The sequence below is a fragment of the Ipomoea nil genome, unplaced genomic scaffold, assembly GCF_001879475.1.
Source record: "Ipomoea nil cultivar Tokyo-kokei standard unplaced genomic scaffold, Asagao_1.1 scaffold3025, whole genome shotgun sequence".
Lineage (NCBI taxonomy): Eukaryota > Viridiplantae > Streptophyta > Magnoliopsida > Solanales > Convolvulaceae > Ipomoea > Ipomoea nil.
Window position 1 is genome coordinate 1,090,778 of NW_017619453.1, and position 16,628 is coordinate 1,107,405.

Below are 16,628 nucleotides of genomic sequence, written 5' to 3' on the forward strand. Positions count from 1 at the left end.
GGTAATTTTGACTCATCACTATCTTTTTTTCTTCCTAAAATTCCATGAATTAAAATTCCAGGGGGGGCCATGAGATTTTAATTCCATGAAAATGGGGGAATTGCAATTCCATGGAATAACAATTCCTTTCAACCAAACAAGGGAATTTTGTGGCCTTTAGAATTAGGTGAGAATTAAATGAGAAGGGAATTTAAATTCCCTTCAACCAAACACCCAGTAAAGATTCCTAAAAAATAATTTCAAACAAAAATTATTTTAAATCCTAATTAATTATTTATTTATTTTAAAATTAAAATAAAAAATTGAAAGAAAGGTCAATTAATTATTTATTTACGATTTTATTTGTACATGTGTTTTTGAAGAAAATTGAATCAAGTGGATCATTGGAGGGCGACAAGAAATTTTAAAAAAATGGACACAACACTTCAAAAGTCAAAAAAAGTGGGTATTGAATGGTCTTAATCATATAAATAAATGAAGACAAAAAATGGAACAAATTACTCCTAAAAGATTAAGGCCGTTTACTAATGGGAAATTTCTGACAATTTTCAGAAATTGGAAAATAGAAAACAGAAAACATGTTTACTAACACAGTTTTTCATTTTGAAAACTAAAAATAATTTCTGGAAATTTCTAGAAAACTGGAACACACTTAAAAACTATTTTCGAAATGGAAAATAGAATCAGCTATCATCTATTTAGTTATATGTCACTATAACCACATTACTATGATTACATTCATTATTATCATCTTATTTTACTTATCACTATTTTCTATCTTTTCTACTTAATTTACTTATTTAAACATAGTTTATTTGCATACACTTTAAAGTTAGACATTATTTACATTATCAAAATTAAGAATTAAACTCTATATAATGTTTTAGATTTTGATTGAACTCAATAGATTATTAGTTCGAATATTTTTAATTATGTTACATCATAATACAAGTCCGGTCCAGATATCGGATATTGAAATCTCAAATATATTAGAATTTAAAGTAAAAGTTATATATTCATATATATGCCATTCAAATGAATATATCCAAAAAAATATTTTAAATATTAGCTCAAAAAAATATTAATATTATAGAATCTAAATTTTAGGTGAAAACTAAAAATTAGAAAACTGAAAACAGAGAACGGTTTTCTGTTAGTAAACAAGTTTTCTAAACAGAAAACAGAGAATGAAAAATTGAGAACGAAAACTGAAAAATTCGAAAACAGAAAACAGAGAACAGTTTTCTGTTTGTAAACGGACCCAACCTAGGCTATTAGAATAAAGCGAAAATAGAGTCAGAAGGGACACCGTCCCAGTACATAGAGCTAGTTTGATTAAAGGTCGTTGTAGATTTTGATTGAACTCAATAATATTTCAAGGAAATCCATCAACCAGATGGATGATCAATTTCTTAATGATTATTTGCTAGTGTACATTGAAAAGCAAATTGCAAAACAATTTAGTATATATTCAATTATAGATGATTTTTGTAATATGCAATAGATATGTTCTAAATTTTAGTATATTTGTAATGTAATGATGTATTTTGATATATATTAAATGAATATTAATGGATTTAATTGTCCACTCTTAAACCGTGATTGGCCTCCCCTCATCATCTCCGTCCTTGATTATGCTCTCACATTAAGTAAAAATTTATATACTACTAAAATAATAAAATTTATTTATTTTTGAGATATAAAGAATTAATATTTTATTGCATATAAGAATTTTATTTGAAAAAACATTGGATTTAATTTTTCTTATTTGTGCTCAAGTGAAGAGCCATCCCGGATTATGTCGTTCCCAGGGATAGCCGCTCGAAGTTACTCCTAAGTTGTTAATTTTGGAAAGTAACGACATCGATAATAATTGCAAGCATGTCACGTGCACACAATAGAATAACGTCGTAGTTAATTAATGAAATGAATGCTAACAAACAATGAACAAATGAAAAACAAGTATGGTTGAATTGATTGGTGTGGATGAAGATGCTTAGGGGATCATTTGACATAGGGAAAGAGGATACCATTGCTAAGTCTAGGGAGTGGCTTACGTCCTTTGGTAACTTAGACTACTAGGACCTTGTTTAGGTTTTCACCTAAAGCTTTCTCGAATATCTTGCCTTCAACTCCTTCCCAACCAAGCCCCGTAGGGTTCCTTGAGCTAGAAAATGCTAAGGATGGGTGCTTGGATTGACCTAGCATATGTCAATCCCTCAAACACCAAATGAGGTGATCAAGTTCCTAGGATACAAACAAGTCAATCCCCAACAACAAGACGTAGAAGCAATGCAATCAATAAATCCCTAATTTAAGAACTAAGTCATAGAAGTATCATCAATACACACTTCCACAATCCAAACCCTAACTAAGCTAGCCTACAATAGACATGGAAATCATAAAAGCATTCATAGATCTAACCCTAGCAAAGCAAGTAGAAATTGAAAAGAGTAGAAATAATACCCAAAGTAGATTAGGAAATGAAATCAAGTCTTGCAAGATCTTTTGAAATGGAGTTTGTCAAGCTCTTTCTTCAATCAATCTCTCAAGAAACAAAGCTTGAATCTACCAAAAGTCTTTTACAAAAGTGTTTTCTCTCTATTTTTCTAAATGCTAATCTATCAAATTCTCTCTCTAAAATTGTGTTCCTCCCTACAAATCTTATCTAAAACAACTTAAATAGACTTCCCTTTCAATTCCTTTTGCAGCCCTATCAATGCAGCTTCCAACGCCCGGACAACGTGTGTTGTCTGGGAACTTACTCTGCCCAACGTGCGTCACAACGCACGTTGTGCTGGGTGTGAAACTTTCTGGAAATCAGCCCTGTTTTGCCTCTCCACAACGCGTGCTACAACGCACGTTGTGGCCTCGTGGCTTGGTCCCGACTTGTCTTCTTATCCCGCTTTCATTCTGGTTGTGCCACTTTGCCCTGTTTAAGCCCGAAACTTACCTAAAAACCTGTAAAACGTAAAGTGTGGTGGTAATTTCTAATACAAAGCAAAACATAGCTAATTGGCACAATATTACTACACAAAGGATTGCTTTTAGCATAGAATTCACCCTCAATGGACCTTAAAAGTGTGTGTCTTTGACATTTATCAACAAGCAGAATACATGCAACCATCTCTGAAAAATAATTTTTTTTTGGTACATATAAAAAATATGATTGGCCAATCCAAATTAACAAGAAAACTAGACACAACAAAGCAGAAGTGAAAAGGGTATATTCAAGAATCAAGATGGAAACCCCTAAAACTGTTGTGCAAGAATTGATGCTCAGGAGGCATCACAACCAATTCAAGTAAAATATACATTTTAAAATAAAAACCTAGAGCCGAACAAGCAATCGGCAATATCCTAAAATAGGAGCGGACAAGACACCGAATTTGAAATCAAAATCGCCTAACATAATATACAGAAATATTTTCATTTTCACTTCCCTACGACTAACACACAAAGTGAAAGAAAAAAATCACTAGACAAATTTTTGCCTCACATACAAACGCACCCAAAGAACATATATAACAACAACACACAAAATATCAAGAAAAATCATACCAGGGATTACAAGGTTGCTGAAGAGTTGTTTGAATGAAGATGAAGGAGGATGTTTGGCGATGAAGGAGTCGCAGAACGATGATTAATAAAAAAATTGGAAAAGAGAAAAGACCAGAAGGGTTGGGGTAAATGACGTCATTTATTTAAAATAATAGGATAAATATGGAAAACAAAGTTTAGAAGCTACTAGCTTATTTTTGAAACGCTACCTAGGGTAGCGAGGTAGCCTTTCAAAATAAGCTTTTATTTTAAGCTACTAGTTTATTTTGGAAACATTATCAAATAATCTTATAACTTATAGTAGATTAAAATAAGCTATAAGCTCCTAATTGCATTTCTTAGAGGATAGATTTTAGCGTAATATTTAATTTTCTGAAAGAGTTGTGGTCCCAAAATGTATTATTATTATTAAAAATTTTTGAGTGCGGATGAAAACCTACATACACTCTTTGAGAGTATGCATAGAATAAATTTCATCTGATTGCCTTAACTTCTTTTTCACAAGAAACCAATAACGCCTCCACAAAAACTTGAACACACAACCTTCGAAATGAAAGTCCAACTCGGGTACCATTACACCATTATAGATTGCCTTAACTTAATCGGTTATCACTTCAAACCAAATCAACAGCTACCGTGACCATGTAAATTACATGGATTTGATGAATCCACATGAACTTTTTCACTTTAGTAGATTCACATCTCATCTACTATTGGCAGATATAGATTGGATGGCAGTAAATTTGACGTATTAATAGTAGATTTGAAATTCTCTCTCTAAATTTGCTTTCTCTCCCATTTTCATCTCCTCTCAAGAAGTAAAGCCTCTACGACTTGGTGTTGCCGGCCGACGCTCTGATGGAGCATTGAGCTGACGGTGCCATTAGTAGACTCCATCCTCCGACTATTTTAAGAATAAGTGTTAGATCTCAAATCATCTCCGATCGTTTTCAGAGAAAGCTTCAGAGACTCTCCAGATCTAACAGGTTTTCTACCCTCTTTTCCATTTATTTTGCTTTCTTTTGGTCAAAAAAAAGTACGTTATCTCTTTGTTCCTTTGACTAGTTTGTTTCCTCTCGTCTCTCTGGCGAGTGTTTCCCTCTCGTCTCTTTCGGCGAGTTTTTTCTTCTCGTTTCTTTCGCGAGTTCTTCTCATAAGCGTGGAATGATAAAATGGTCACATCAGAGTCAGGTTTGGCTATATTTGACCAGATCTATGAAGAAGCGCCGAGTTCATCCAACAACTTCGGCTTCAAATTTGTAAAACAGTCTGCGATCCAAGTTTTCTATATCATTGCTAGGAAATTTGTTTCTATTCTGACTGTAAAGAATGTATTACCATTCTATCGATCTGAATTATAAACTGCTTATGATTAATAAATTAGCCTGTTATTATTATTATTTTTTTTAAAAAAGTAGATTTGATGGATCCACATAAACCCTCCTAATATGCACTACTTCGGAATAGATTAAAAGAAATCATTAAGAAACTTAGACACGTAGGGAAGTGTAGCGATATGATTGTAGTATATTTTTAAACAAATAAAACTCGGAGCATCGGGTAATTGATTCACAGGGAAGTGGGGTATTAAGCACTAGTTACTAATTTATTCATGAGAAGTTAATCCTAATGATAATGATTGAAGGTTGCAATAAATAAATAAAGCAAAGCAATGAATCAGGGTTTTGAAATCAATAGAGAGAAAATGAGATTCCTAGGATTCAAGTGTTTAATCCTCTACTGCTTAACCTAATGTAATATTAAATCTGGATTTAAACTAGTGTGAGATTGCAAAGATGGTATAGAGTTACTCCCGTAATCTCTAACCCTAATGAATATTCACTCCCGTGATATAAACACCCATTAAGAACGACAACAAGCATTCATAATAAATTCCTAACTACTACCATCTCACGATGTGCAATAATCAAGAATTAAAACTCCCTAACATACACGGCCTCTCCCAAGGTGCAATAATAGTTAAGTGCAATTGTGTGTGTCCTAAATTATGCCCAACTCCCGTTGTGACACAAATAAAGCAAAGAAACAAGTAATTACGACCGTACCTACTAGCAACAACAATATAAAACTCAATCGCACACATAAGTTTAAAACCCAAATAATAATATATTCAAGAATCTAAGAGCACAGGCACATAGGTTTATAAACACTTTTTACCCAAGAGTCTCTAATGGAATTTAGCCAAGCATGGCTAAATTATGTTGGAAATAATGAACCAAATTCGATTTAATATTGCAAAATAATATTTATATATACACATGAAAATATATAAAATATTATTCGATATATATATATATATATATATATATATAGGGAAGGGATCAGGTGCATTTGTTGCTTCCCGTGATGAAGTTTATGATGGCCAACATGCTTAAGCAAATGAATGAGCAACAAGTTCTACTAGACAACATGATGGCTCAAATACAAGGTTTGACAACTCAAGAACCCGTTCAAGAATTGTTTTCCAAAGGAGAGGTTCTACAAGAGTTGCTCTTGCCAAATGAAGGTCATGTGGTTGAAGAGAAAGAGAAGATAGGCGAGGACCTTGAAGTTGAAGACGATGAGGTTTATGATGAGTGCATTGAGATGGAAACACCAAGTTTGGGAGAAAGTGTAAACTTGCAAGGGAATGGTTATAAGGAGCAACTAGAAGATGGTCCAATTGAAGAAGTGCAAGAAAATGATGGTGTTGAGGAAGAAACAAAAGATGAGAGTGTTGAGGAAGAAAGGAAAGAGAATATGGAAGTAGGTGACAAGGATCACATTGAAAGTTGTCCATTTGAAGAGAATTTGAAGGAAAATGTAGTTGGGAGAACACAAGACTTAAATGAGGAACTCCCTTTAATGGAGCATGTTGAGAATTTTAGAAGAGTTTGGGAACCGGGAGGAGTTAATGGTTTTGAGAGTATTGGCCCACATTGTCCGATATTCATATTTAAGGACTCCAAATTCTTATTGGTGAATGACAAAGTCCCAAGGTTCTCCTTGCTTATTCGACACAACCCATTAGATACAATTAAACTACCAATAATCTGAATTTATTCTCCATGAGAAATACAATCTCCGTAATTATTGACTGGTTGTACGTTAGTATCTAACGGTGTCTAAGACATTTGATCATCATCCTTGCAAGGATTCAATCAACACAACTGAGATTGGCTTTACCACAGAACATCCGGTCTTCTCACAATTTTAATCCCGAGGATTAAATCCGCCAAACCCATGTCCTTTATGTCAAATCTCAATTTTAACACGTTCCTAGTAGATTTGATCATTGATCGTTACTACCCACGATGAGTTTATCGTGTATAGACAAATAGTGATAACCTCGTCTATCGTACGCATTATGTAGACCCTTGTCACCTTTGTTTATACTAAACTCGTTGGTCATCATTGTATGATCAAACCTAACATGCCAAATACTAAGGCAATTGTTTTGAACCATACAATGATCTCACCAATTACACACTTTCTTTCCATAGCTCAGAACCACAAAACCCTCAGGTTGTTCCATGTCTATTAAGAAAGTGATACATCAATTTCGATGAACTTCCAAGTCTCGCTAAACGGCTGTGGCAAGTATCATACTAATAGATTTCATTCTCATCACAAGAGAATACATATCGAAGTAACCATGGCACTCGCATTGCATGTAATATATAATTACAAGCCTGGCCATTTACTTCAATATTACCAACCGGTTTATCTTCCAACAGTGATCCACTTAGGATCTAGAGGTATTACAACCCGGATGAAAAACAACCAGTTCCAAGTATGATTTTCTAAGATAGAATCTACTTCACTTTTTCTTTGCCTCTTTCATATTGGTCCATCCGTAGAAGTCACAACTTCTACATACGTTTTCAAGGCTCATTTTCTAACAACCATATCAGAAAATCCGGACCAAAGGATTTTCCAATCCTAGCTCTCTTGCTACGTCTAGCTTTGAGCTCGGGTTCTCTTTCATACCCTCCAACCATAGCTACGTCGAAAGATCATTTCAACGTGCTAGGTCATTTTATTGAACCTTCACAGATATGCATCTTCTAAAGAGTAATGAATTTTTTGGTTCAATTTATCGTGTTCTTATGTACGTCCAAAACATAGGACTCGTGTACTAAGAACCAAAACGCCTTTGGCAAGACACCCCCACATTTCAGGCATTAGAAAGAAAACCTCCTACGTACCCACAATTCGTAAGAATTTCATGTGGGTAACCTTATTTAAAAGGTACTTACTTGTCCAAAGTATTGTCTCACCCCACATACCTTAAGTTAAACCCGAACTTATCAACGTCTTGATATTTTATGTTCGGTAATAATGTTCGATTGAGGTGAATACCGTGTCGTACGCCCGAGTACGATACCAATGCTTGCGCAGAAATCACCAATAGGTGTTTCATGTTCACCACATCGATCGTTCGTAACCGCATTAAGTCACGATTAATTTTTTTTTCTCCTTTATTCTAATAAAGAATAAGCGTGTGCTACTAATTAACACATCTTGTTGGTGCGAACGAATCAGCACTTTCGAATCCATTCGGGATTGACCGAAGCCAAAACCACGAATCAGTGCTTCCGAAATTGAAGCACGAATCAGTGCCTTAGGAATGAAGCACGAATCATGATATACCAAGCACGAATCATTGCTGCCAAACTAACGCACCGATTCCAAAGCAATTTCTATTGCTTTAAATTATAAACTTACAGCAATGGTCGGTTGCTTATTTTATAATTTCAGTGCTACCTAGCACTAAGATTATTAGCTAATTACACAATTAGCCAAACCTCCTTAAGGTGCTAGTCACAAAGCGCTTTACAACGCTAAATTTAATTAGCCCCTTGCACAGTGTTATTCAACATTTTGGACGTCCAGTGCTATTAAGCACTACAATTAGCACTTCAACAATGCTAAATTTAATTAGCATTTTCCGTTAAGCTCAAGCTTAATTTGATGTCCCAATAATTTGTCTCAAATTATATTCCATACTAGTATAATTCAGATTTTTGATCGAGTTAATTATAACAAAAAAGATCAAATCAACCAAATTTCCAACTAGTTGAATCAAGCTTATATAATTGTACCAAGAACATTATTAAAACATTCAACACTTGAGCTGCGACACTTGCGATTACACAGTTATCCCAATTTTTGAAAAATTGATCCTTGAAATCCTTATCGTTCTACATGAACCAGAACCGAAGTCCTTTTACGGGATTTCAACATGTAACACATTTGTTACATTTCGTTACGGCCGTTAAGCCATTTTAGCATTTTTCTAGATAATGCTACGTGATGCTCAAAACATCCTTATTGAATCTTTTATATATTAAAACTATCATACAAGAATATTTTAAAATATACAAAGTTCAACACACATAAATGGAACAATTTGTTTTTATTCAACAATAAAAATGTATCACAAGGATACTACAACCTTTATTTTTAAGCAACGGGGACATTTATTAAATGCGAACAATCCGGTGAGAAGCGAAGCCTCTTAGATCATACATCATAGCTAATTTAACCTTGTTAGGCATAAGAACAAAGCTACTGAAAACTTTGGGATCAGTGTTGAGAGCTTCCTCTGCTAGTGCATCTGCCACCTGGTTTGCTTCCCGGAAGACATGTCGAATGGTAGAGCCCCATTCTGAAAGGCAAGCCCGGATGTAGAGAACTGGCTCACGTATCCTCCACGGTATCAACTCCCTCGGCGAGGACACACATTTTGCTAGAGTAAGTGAGTCAGCCTCAACCAAGTGAGGCCGTGTCGCAGTGACCTCGCACCACAAAATGGCATTTTGTAATGCTAGAGCCTCCGCTTCAAGAGCTGAGGATGCAGCGCCAAGACGATAGCATAAACCCACTACAAGATGGCCGCTTGCGTCCCTTAGGCAGGCGCCACCAGCCACGCCGTGCACAGAGAAAGAGGCGTTCGAGTTCAACTTTAATCTCACCGACGGCGGAGCCATCCACTTGACCCAAACTGTAGTACGTCGTAGCGGAGAATAAATGTGGGCAATCAAGCCTTCAGCAACCAGAAGACTGCCCATTGATCCCTTACAGCGCGGCTTCCGAGCAAGGGAGAGCAAAAGCGCTTCCGATTTAATCTTTCGAATAGTTCTTGAGGGGGAAAAGGGTGTACCATTATAAAGACATTCATTGTAAGCAGCCCACAAAGTCCACCGAACAAGGCAAGGGAGCAAACATGCGTAGCCACCAAGCGATGAGGAGTCATGGAGCCACCAATTCTGGAAAACCTCCCTCACCGAGATGCCGCCGCGTGAGCCAAAGCCAAAAATTTTGTCAAAATGCCTCCATACCATCTGGACGCCACTGCAATGGTAGAGGCAGTGCTCCATGCTCGAGCTTGCAGCTAAGCAGATAGGGCAGACCGAAGGCAACCAAAAACCAAAGCTTTGAAGAACATTCGGGAAAGGTAGCAGTCTTCGCAGTAGACGCCACATGAAGACAGAAATCTTCGAAGGGATTAAAGCTCCCTAAATGGCTGTTGAGGGTAAACTCCTTCCTACCGTTGGCCGGACCAAATCGTAAACAGAGAAGGAGAAGTTACCATAAATCGACGGCATCCACAATACTGACTCTGATGATGTTGTATTTTCCTCCACCAAATCCCTCACGAGCTGCATTCTCCTCCAGGTGTGCGAGGCAGCTGTAATTGAGAAATCACCACGATAGCGTTCCTGCATGAATGAGCTCCACAAGGTACCCCCTTTTAGATAATTGAAGTACAGCTTTGCAGAGAACGCTTCTTGGATGGACGCAAGACAGCGGACACCCAAACCGCCCTCTTCAGTCGGTAAGCAGAGTTTTTTCCACGCCAGCCAATGCCGTTTCGGCTTTCTATCTATGATTCCCCAAAAAAACATAGCGAACTTTGACTCAAGAGCTTTTTCAATTTGCTTTGGCAAAGGTACAGAAGCCATTGTATATAACGGGATCATTGCCAATACATGCTTAATTAGAGTCAGCCTCCCTCCTGGAGATAGCAGCTTGCGTTGCCAAGAGTGAAGCCTGCTGTTAACTTGTTCTAGAAGATGATAATAGTAATGTACTCTGTTACTCCCCGCGAACATGTTTACTCCGAGGTAGCGGAAAGGTAGAGTACAGTGCTGCATAGACAGAATGTGCGACAATGTGGACAACCTTCCCGTATAATAGTGCTTGGAAGTAACGAAGAAGCTCTTGTTATAATTGATTTTCTGTCCGAACCCGGCCTGATATTGTTTTAGCACATCTGAAAGAGCCTTCAGTGAGCCTGTAGAACCATTGACAAAAATTATAATATCATCTGCAAATGCCAAGTGAGTAACAATGGTGCATCCTAGTCTCGACGAGTATGGTGATAATAACCCCCCGCGTCGGCTGAAAGAAACCGCAGCTGACCCCGTTTACCAAGACTGACAGACGTGTTGCTTCCAGATTGTTCAAGACCAGATTAGTGAAAGCCACAGGGAACCCAAACCTATCCAGAAAGGGCCAAGAAAGCCGATCAAAGGCCTTCATCATATCAAGCTTCACCGCAACATTCGCTCCCCGGCACCGCTTGTTAATGAATTACAGGAGTTCAAAAGCCAGCAACACATTGTCTTTAATGCTTCAACCCTTAACAAAACCTGCCTGCTCTCTTGACATAAGCTTGGGCAGAATAGTGCTTAGCCGAGAGGTGACCACTCGAGTGAAAATTTTTTTGGCAAAGGTGCAGAGGCAGATCGGGCGATAATCCGCGAAAGTGTCCGGATTATCTTTATTTTTTTGGAATCAAAACTATGTGAGCACTTGCCATCGCGCGAGGTAGAGGTACGCCGGAGAAGAAATCCCGGGCCGCCATGAAAACGTCTTCTTCTACAATGTCCCAACAACTTCTAAAGAAAGCTCCCGAGAATCCATCAGAGCCAGCTGCGCTGTCTAGATCCAACTTCCACACCGCTTCTTTAACCTCCTCGCTTGAGAGAGGAAGGGTTAAATGAGAGATGTCTGCGTCAATTAGGTTCGTTGGAAGGCATTGTAAAAGAGGTTCCACGCCTGAACAGTCTAGCCTGAAGTAAAAAGATGCTACTTCTTCCTGTATAGCAGATTGAGTCGTGAAGAGCTCCCTTGTGCCACTTCTGATAGCACTAATTCGCTGCATTCGGTCCCTGTTTTTAACCACAGAATGAAAGAAACGGGTGTTAGAGTCTCCCTCTTTAAGCCACTTCACGCGAGCCTTTTGTTTCCAGAATATTTCCTCCTGTTTGAAAGGCTGAAGAAGGTCCGCTCGCTGCTTGTGTAGAAACTCACGGTTGACAGGCGAAGGGTCTTCATCAAAAGCATTCTCAGCCTCCGTTGTTGCTTGTTCCAAATCTATTCGGTCAAAAACATTCCCAAAAGTGTCACGGTTCCAAGACCAAAGGCCCTGCTTTAGCTTAAAAGCGAGAGCCCGCATTCCCCCTCCTTCTGCAGGTTGATTCCAAATTCTGCTGACTACAGCCCTGAAACCTAGGTGGGTGATCCACATGCTTTGAAAATGGAATTGTTTTGGGCAAGACATCGACGTATTGGCTCATTTAGCAGAATTGGGGAATGATCCGAAGATGTCCTGGTCAGAACATTTATTCTCACCTCCGTGAAATAATCCCTCAAAGCAGTGTTCATCAAGAAACGGTCTAGCCTCTTCCAAACTTCCCCCGTGGTTCGGATCCCCTGCCAAGTGTATAGGCTGCCTAAAGTGGCGAGATCAAGAAGTGCGTTGTCTGCTATAAAGTCTGAGAAGTCGGACATGCACCCCAGAGCTGGTATAGCATTACCCCTGTATTATGAAATGCTTGAGATTACGTTGAAGTCTCCTCCTAGGAGAATTGGCCCAAAACTCGTCAGGCAGGCCCTGAGCTGCGACCACAAAAGAGCCATGTCTGTTCTCGTATGTTTTGCGTACACCGCTATGAAATCAAACGAAAAGTCCCACGGAATGTAACGAGCTTTACAAAGAACTAACTGATCACTGTCTATTGCAACTTCGATGTCAAAAGAATTTGACTATAGCAACCAGATTTTAGTCTCTCGGGACGCAAAGCCACCCGAGAAGTGAAAGTCCCGAACATATCTGTCCAGTTGATCAGCAACAAGTAAAGGTTCAATAATCGAAACCAAGTGTATGTGCTCACGATGGATTAGCCATCTAAGCCTGCACCGTGAGGTGAGCAGGCCCCGGACGTTCCAGCTTAGAAGATTCATTTAAGTCGATGCGAGAAAGATTGTAACACCCCGTGTTACGACCCTTAAAACCAATTAATCATTTAACCAATTGCCCAAAAGAAAGAATTAAATTACAATAATTAATTAGGAAAAGGCTCACCATAGTCTGTGGACCCTCATCTCTAAACCCAACCCCTATTCCTAAAAGGAATAGAGTTAGCAAGCTTATAGTGTTTGGACCCTAAGTAAGACACTTAGATATATAAATAGGAAACATAGGAGGCACCTAGAACCCCCACAACAATAATCTCTCACCACACCAAGAATTCCAAGAATTCCCCTAGGAGGAATCAAGAAAGAAGAAAGCTTAAAGAAAGACCCTTCATAGCCAAGAAATTAATTAAGGCTAAGAGGTAACCCATGTCTCAACAAAACCTATTTTCATAGCTATGATTCCCCTCTTAGGATTTCCCCCATATTCCTGTGTGTTGATGATTCACTATAATGATTTTGATAATTGGTGTTATGATTCCATGGGTGATCTTGATGTTCTTGATGATTATATGGTGTTCTTGATGATTATATGATGTTCTTGATGTTTATATGAAAATCCTACCGAATCTTGATATTAGAAGATGAATTGTGTTCTTGTTGATTTAAAAGTAATTAGAACCCTAGGTTGTATCGTAGAACTCGTATGGTATCATTCTTGGTATATTGGGTGGGAATTCGTATGTTTGGGTGTTGTTTATGTTTAGAAAAGCATGATAGGTTATGTGCCGTATGTTCTTGCCTTTGGATCCGTTAATTGTCTACGTGTTGTTATCAATTGCGTTTGAAAGTGTCTAAGCATGGTTCCGGGTTCCACTAAGGTTCCCGGGGCGTTTTCTGTGATGAAAGAGTCAGTGGGGGGTAGGGGACCCGCCACCTACCCGCGGCCAAAGTTGGTAACACCGGCAGCGGGCGGGCAGCTGCCCGCCGGGCACCCGCTGCCCGGAATCACGCCACCGGCGGGCAGCCGGCGGGTGACCCCTCACCCACCGGCTACCCGCTGGAAAATACCCCACATCGGGATTCCGGCTTCCCCGTTTGATGTTCCCCTGACCCCCGAGGTGTCCCAACGGACTCCGTCTATCGTGCCTATGTCTAGTTTGATATTTCGGGTACCGTTCGTAGGTTGTATGAGTCTTATATATTGCATGCTAGTTGAATTGGTATCCCGTTGACCTAGGTAAGAGAAGTATGCACCCCTTAGGATTATTCTTAGTATGTGAAGGATCACGCATAGGTTTTGTTATACGTTTCCTCCCCTTTCCCAATGTGTTAATGTGGGTTGCATGTGCTTGCTATGTGTTATGTGCGCATGATACCCCAATCCGGTTGCGATCGGATTGGTTATTCCTGAGCTGCGGTTCAGAAGCTAGCTGCGGTCAGATTTACACTCTCGGGCTGCGGTCCACCGTTTGGTTGCGATCAAACGTTTTACATGAGCTGCGGTTCATATTTCCTGGCTGCGGTCAGATGACATACTCCTGGGCTGCGGTCCATTGTTTGGTTGCGATCAAACTATGATGAGCTGCGGTTCATCGGTCGGTTGCGATCGACCCCTCCGTGTTGCGATACGGGGCAGGGTGCTACGGGGCCGTGTCAGAGCTATATGCGCTGACCCTCATGTATGGGCATGCGATTGGTTTTGTGGCGCCAACAAAGTGTGCTTATGTGATGAGATATGGATAAGATGTTGTTATGTGTGTTTTGAGAACGTGACTATAAGATTTATGCTAGCAACTGTATATGCTTGGTTATGTGCTTGTCTCTATCTATCGTGCTTGTCTCTATGCTGGAAAACTGTATATGCTTGGTATAACTGTTGACTGTGCTTACCCCTATCTGTCGAGTCTATTCCCTGTTTTGAAAGCTAGAGTCTCTTAGGATATATCTTCATGCTTCGAAATGGTTTTCGTATATCTATGTATATATCTATATGTATTGTATTTCAACGCGTTGGAGTGGGTTACCAGCATCTCTCGTTGAACAGATATATTTGGCTTTCAGGCACAGAAGAGTAGACACTGGAGCGCGCTAGAACCTTGAAGCGTAGAAGTAGTTAGTTTCCCTTTCGGCCTATGTGCCATGATTATGTATTTGCATTATTGAGGATAGTAGTTAGTTAGCCTGTGCACCTGAGTTCTCCAGCTCAGGTGTGGCATAGCACCTCGTACTCTTTGTATTGTGTTTTGGGAATTAATGAGATTTCGCCTTTATTATATAAGCTTCAAAAGTTTAAAAATTTTGGGGTGTTACAGTTGGTATCAGAGCCTAAGGTTGACCCTAGGATAAGACTATTAAGACAGAGCTTAGGACATAGACTTGAACTCTAGGTACTCAGGGACATAGGATTCGGGAATCCTAGGACGCGCAGTGAGATTGTGAAACCTACACATAACCTCCCCTCACTTTATACCCCCCTATCTAAAGAAAACTTTTCCCCGCCTATCACATCGAAAGAAGAGCACCATGCTCTAATTTAACGTTCTTATAAACATTGACCCAGAGAGACGACAGCATGGCACCAAACAGAAGACAATCAAGGACTCCAGAACCCGCCGCACACGACCCCCTGACCCAAACACTACAACAACTAATGCAAGTCGCCCAGGCGCTAAGCGACGTAGCTCTTCGCAACAACAGACCCCCGCCTCCTCCATCAAACGCGAACTCAGACGTCGCCCGACAAGTTTCAAACCATCGACCACCCACGTTCTCAGGAGAAGAGGATCCCGTAATCCTGGAGGAATGGATCCGGACCCTCGACAAAATTCTAGGGTTAGTAGAATGCCCAGAAGAACGTCGCGTAGAGATAGCCTCGTTCTACTTCGGACACGAGGACGATCTCTGATGGATCCATGAGGGGCCCACTTACCAACAAGAACCAGGGTTCGACTGGGAAAACCTCAAGACGCGACTACGAGAACGGTTCTATCCCATACACGTAAAGGTATCCATGTACGAAGAGTTCCTCCTTCTGAAACAAGGGATAGCTACCGTCATGGAGTACCATAAACGATTCCTCGAACTAGCACGCTTCGCGCCAGAACTAGTCCCCACCGAGGTAACCAAAATAGAGAGATTCATATCGGGCCTCAACTTCGAAGCCCGAAAAGCACTGGTGGTAAGCAGACCTCGGACCCTCAACAAGGCTTACTCCAGTGCTGCAAATCTCTATCGAATCCAACTACTCCAACGTGGGGTTCAAGAACAGATACGGAAAAGAAGCACCAGGGGTGGAACACCACCCGTAAAAAGAACGAGAAACGACACCAACACAAGACCAAGTAACCTAGCCAACCAAAGACCACCCCTAGGGAACAATGACACTAGCACAAGAAGCTTCCCTTGCCCAAAATGCAACAAGAGCCATCGGGGCAAGGATTGCATGGGCAATCCCTGGCGGTGCTTCAACTGCGGTGAGGAAGGACACAAGGCCTTCCAGTGCACTCAACCCCAAAGGCCACGCACCACCACCACGGGCCAACATGGGAGCACCACCCACCAAGGAAACTACGGCGCTCCCGGGAAAATATTCGTCATGAGCCGCACTCAGGCCAACCTCGGGGGCGAGAGCAACCTCGAGGAGGGGAACCCAACCCCAGAAGGCGAGGACCATGCCAACCCCGCGGAAGAAAATCAAGAAGACGAATTTTGTCTAGGATAAACCAGCAATTTCCTTGTAATCACCTTCGTAGCAAAACTACTTATTTAGCAATTACTTCGGAATTATTATAAATAAAAGATTAGATCGAAATTCGATCCTACTTACAGAGATGAAACCAAAATTATATAAACAAGCC

General features: G+C 39.9%; 2 protein-coding genes across 2 annotated transcripts; both read right to left on the minus strand.

Moving 5' to 3' along the window:
* Positions 1 to 9,047: 9,047 nt before the first annotated feature.
* On the minus strand, positions 9,048 to 10,049 carry LOC109163417. Its single transcript, XM_019312161.1, has one exon. It carries the CDS (start codon positions 10,047 to 10,049, stop codon positions 9,048 to 9,050), a length of 1,002 nt encoding a protein of 333 aa, XP_019167706.1.
* A 33-nt stretch (positions 10,050 to 10,082) lies between these two features.
* On the minus strand, positions 10,083 to 12,133 carry LOC109163418. Its single transcript, XM_019312162.1, has 3 exons — positions 11,387 to 12,133; positions 11,013 to 11,148; positions 10,083 to 10,861 (listed from the first exon to the last, which is right to left on the minus strand). The coding sequence occupies exons 1-3, from the start codon at positions 12,131 to 12,133 to the stop codon at positions 10,083 to 10,085; spliced, it is 1,662 nt and encodes a 553-aa protein (XP_019167707.1).
* Positions 12,134 to 16,628: the final 4,495 nt, after the last annotated feature.